This window comes from Melanotaenia boesemani, chromosome 6 (assembly GCF_017639745.1).
Source record: "Melanotaenia boesemani isolate fMelBoe1 chromosome 6, fMelBoe1.pri, whole genome shotgun sequence".
Taxonomy (NCBI): domain Eukaryota; kingdom Metazoa; phylum Chordata; class Actinopteri; order Atheriniformes; family Melanotaeniidae; genus Melanotaenia; species Melanotaenia boesemani.
Genome location: NC_055687.1, coordinates 10,107,175 through 10,111,972, shown reverse-complemented (window position 1 = coordinate 10,111,972; position 4,798 = coordinate 10,107,175). Strand labels below are relative to the sequence as shown.

Below are 4,798 nucleotides of genomic sequence, written 5' to 3'. Positions count from 1 at the left end.
TTCTATAAAAATAAAGCTAATATTTTGTCCTGTTCATTAATGAAGCAAACTTGGCAATTGCAATATTTATATATATATATACACATACACACACAATTTTATAATTTATTCGTCATTGAGTGGCAGTGTATTAGCTGACTCACTGATGTCCAGGCTAACTTGCCTAACTTGCCTTTTAAAATTTAAATTTAATTTTACCATACACATCCATGTATATCCTAGAAAACAGCTTTTAAGTAGATACCCACAACTACACAAATATATTTAGCTATTTGTATGTCAAGAGCTATGAAACAAGAATTTCATTGTGTCTTCATAAAAGCAAAGAAGGCTTGACACAAAATGTCTAAGACCAGTAGGTCTTGATAAATAAAATTGACTTATATGGGCAAATATAGAGTTTTTCCAGTCTGCACTGGGTGCAGTCCCACTTATGGCTGTATTTAACCTTAAACTCTTGGCTCTTAATGTGTTGGGGAAAACAAAAAGGATGAAACCCTTTAAACAGTTCAAACTGCAAGTAAATGTTTCTTCTCTGTTCTCTTTCTGGGAATGAGATATATAGATAAATAAATACTGAGGTCCTTTAGGCTTAGTGTAACAATGTGCCAATCACTACCTTTTCCTGGAGCCCACTGTTGGCTTAGAAAGATGACATGGCATCAGAAAGAGTCAAAGGTTGTATTTTACCTCCATTAAACACTGGGGGGCACCAATGCCTGCCTAAAAGATTTAAGGCTGCTAGGTTCAATTAAAGTGTTGCCCTGAAGGGACATATTCTTCAAGGTGTAGTTGTAAATTGTTATGAAGCAGTTCAGTATCCCTTCCCAAAACAGCAGTTATGGAAACGGTTCATACATATATTTATTACATCTTTATTAAGTTGGAAGACCTCTGAAGGATGAATAAAACATTGAGTTACAGTTGCACATGTTTCGTAACAACTCAAATCTTTACATCCCAAATACAGCTGTTTATTTTAAATTACTGTGTATTAAACGCCAATTCTTTCCTTAAGCGTTACTCTGCTTTTTTGCCGTTTTTAACACAATCCACAAAGAACTCATTGCAGGCAACCGTCAGTGCAGCAACCAGAACAACAAACTCCTGAAAGTCCACTTCTCCATCCTTATTTTCATCCAGGTCATTCAAAATCTTCTCAACCATACCCGAGTCACCGGAGCCCGAGTCACTGGAGCCCTGAAAACACAAGAATTGCAAAAAAGGAATTTGTTTCACAAGCACACAAAAGAAAAGCAAGTGTCTGTACAGAGCTGACCCCCTTTCCCATAATTAGGGCCAAAAAAATAAATAAAAAAAAATCAAGCTACAATGCTAAAAGTCACCATGGCAACACATAATCCCATTACTGCAGTGGAGTGAGAAATAAATGCTGACCTGGACATTCTTCAAAAGCAGGAGGGGAGAAGGAAGCAATAACTGCAGACCATTTGATAATTCAAATCTTCATTTAAAAAAAAAAAGTTTAAACATTTTTCTCCTTTTTCATCTAAAGCAGCTTTTTTTTTTTTTTTTTTACTAGCTATAAAAAGGTTTAACTGTCTTAAGTGGCAGCTGGAAATGATCTGTCATTTATAGTCTATACTGAAAAAGTTATTAGATACAATAATGAAATCTCAAAGAAAACCTACAGCATGTCAGAAATGACAGTTTCGTTAAACTGAAACCCATGTGGAATCAAGCTGCCTGTTTCTGTGGAAAATAATTTTTTTGACAGATTTAGGCTGTGCACCTTTTACCTTCATGGAGTTAAACACTGCAGCCTTTATCCCACTGGAATCTTGTAATTACTTTGGCCACATAAAACCTGTCTTTTCCTCCAATTTTCTCCACACTGTAGTATTAATACTGTGTTACACGTTCAACTCGAGGACTCTTAAATGCAACAATGTTTAGAGGATTAAAAAAAGAAGAAAAAAAAAAAATCAGGTTATTCACTCACTGAGAGGAAATCAGAAAGTTCCTCCTGCAACATGTTCTTTAGCTCCTTTTTGTTAAGCTTGTACTTGTCTCCCTCTTTCCCAGAGTATCGGTAGAACACTTTGATGAGGTCCTCCATAGCTCCTTGCAGATTGGCACTCATTTTGCTGTCCTGTAGTTAAAAAATAAATAATAAAAATATATAAGTAGAGAGAAAGAAATAATAGAGCTGACTGAACTCCTTAAAATTGTATGGAAATATGCATGACACCAATGCTCCCCTTCAACTCCTATTTGGTAGATTCCACTTAAAGATGCCCTTTGGTGGTTCACATTATGCTTAAATTTAAACAGATTTTTCATATCATGATAGCTGGGAAACATTTCAATTAAAAAAAAAAAAAAAAAAAAAAAAAAAAAAAAAAAAAAAGGGAGTCCAAGAGCAATGTCTTTCAATAATTTATTTTCACTTTCACAACTTCAGTTCATTACAGTTCCAGCAGGCTGTCATAGTTGTTGAAAGCGTTCATGACACATGGCAACAACTCACAAGGCCAAGCATCAGATGTGAGTTTTGGAATTGATCTTTGAACAATATTTTAAGAGCGGACTATGTCAACATCCAATATTACAGAACCACAAAATGTAGGCCACAATGAAAAATTACTGGAGTGCTGTACACAACAGCTGCTTTGCTTTTGTGCAAATAGTTTGACAATTAGCTCAGTACTACTCGCTGTAGCCATAAGCTAGAAGGCTTGTTTATGCATGGATATTGAAAGCAAGGAGAGACAGAAGTAACTTTCCAATCAAGATCCAAAAACTCGGTTATAGAGTTTCAAACCACGCAAACAGACTGCATGCCTACCACTGTCAGGAATGATAACCAAAGTCAAACAGTTTAAATGTCTAACCTTACACCTGCCCTTCACTCTCTGATACCCGAGAAGCAGATACAGGAGAGCATACACCTCCCACCTGCATGAACCAGTAGAGGACAAAGGCCAGACCCCCCCGGAGGGCAGCTTTTACATAAAAAGAATTTAAATTGTGTTTTGCATTACATGAACAACCTGATGCCTTAAGGCAGAGGATTATCTCCAAAGAGGTTGGTAATATTTAATCATTTAGACCGTTTCATGATTCTTTTTTAGCCTACACAGCGATAGATGCATCAGTAACATACAGACACCTGAATGGAGGAGGATGTGTTAATATCCACTGTCTAAGAATATAAAATGTAACACTACGCTGAATTATTCCAAATCCCCCCTAATTATTCTCGACGATTGTTATTTGGCATTGATTAACTGCACGAGGCATTCAGAGTGCTAATTAAAATCATTTAGATGTCAAATCCATGTCTGGTATTAATTAACTGTGGCGCCACGCCTGCACGCACGAGCAGTATTTTGGGGAATGGCTCCAGACGCCGTGACATACGAAACTAACAAAAGTAACAGCGAAAACTCACCTGGCCAGTGACGCTAACGTGCTGGTGGAAATGGATTCAGCTCAGCTTGGATTTCATCAGTTATATGGGCTGCTGTCACCTGTGCGCAAACAAACCAGTCAGATAGACGCCTCCCTTTGGGCAGCGGCAGCATAACCTGGTGCACAGGTGAGACGCGTGGCCATGTATGGCAATCACTTTACAACTCACACTCGAACGTTTCATCACCTAATAAAGTGATGTCACTTTATCCAGACTGGTGCTGCAGCACCATTGACATAACTAGGGCGATATAAAAGCTAAGCTGTCAGTCAAAGGAGTCTAAGTGGGATATTTTTATCCTGCACAGGTGCAAGATGATATTCAACTGTATCCTATCTACAGAATTTAAATGTTGCAACAAGTGTTAGAGGGAAATCATTAACAGCAATAACATTAAAAAATAAACCTAAAATGCACATAAGTTACACAAAAAGAAGCTATAGAACTAACCAGCTACTTTATTAGGTCCACCTGTTCAATTACCTAACAAACAGATAAACAACCAATCACATGGCAGCAACTCAATACATTTTGGGATGTAGACATGGTTAAGATGGCTTGGTAAAGTTCAAACTGAGCATCAGTATGGAGAAGAACAGGAATTTAAATTACTTTGAACATGGCATGGTTGCAGGTGCTGGATAGGCTGGTCTGGATATTTCTGAAACTGCTAATCTACTTTTTAAATGCAAAACCATGAGGTTTATGATGAGGCTGGAAATTATAGAAAGGCACTTGAATAACCACTCATTGTTAACCAAGGATACCATTTCTGAATGTACAGCAAGTTGAACCTAGAAAAAGCTGGCCTAGCAGCAGAACACCACTTCTGTCAGCTAAAAACAGGAGACAGTTTGCACAAGCTCACCAAAATTAGGCAACAGAAGATTGAAAAACGTTGCCTGGTCTGACGAGTCTCAATTTCTGCTGCAACATTCAGATGGTAGAGTCAGAATTTGGCCTAAACAACGGGAAGGCATGAATCCATACAGTCTTGTATCAACAGTTCAGGCTGGTGTTGTAATGGTGTGGGGGGATATTTTCTTAGCTAGTTTGGGCACCTTAGTACCAACTGAGCATCATTTCAACACCATGTTCTGTAATGTTGCTGACCATGTCCATCCCTTTTGTAACTGTACTCTACCATTTTCTGATGGCTACTTCCAGCAGGATAATGCATCATGTCACAAAGCTCAAATCACACCATACTGGTTTCTTAAACATGACAATGAGTTCATTGGACTCCAATGGCCTCCGCAGCCACCAGATCTCAATCCAGTAGAGCCGCTTTGGGATGTAATGGAACGGGAGATTCTCATTGTGGATGTGTAGCTACCAAATATGCAACAACTGTATGATGCT

General features: G+C 38.1%; 1 protein-coding gene across 1 annotated transcript; it reads right to left on the bottom strand.

Moving 5' to 3' along the window:
* Positions 1-855: 855 nt before the first annotated feature.
* s100a1 (S100 calcium binding protein A1) lies at positions 856-3,538 on the bottom strand. The gene is made up of 3 exons (XM_041986901.1): positions 3,416-3,538; positions 1,964-2,113; positions 856-1,200 (listed from the first exon to the last, which is right to left on the bottom strand). Exons 2-3 carry the CDS (start codon positions 2,102-2,104, stop codon positions 1,021-1,023), a joined length of 321 nt encoding a protein of 106 aa, XP_041842835.1. The 5' UTR covers positions 2,105-2,113; positions 3,416-3,538; the 3' UTR covers positions 856-1,020.
* Between the last annotated feature and the right edge of the window lie 1,260 nt (positions 3,539-4,798).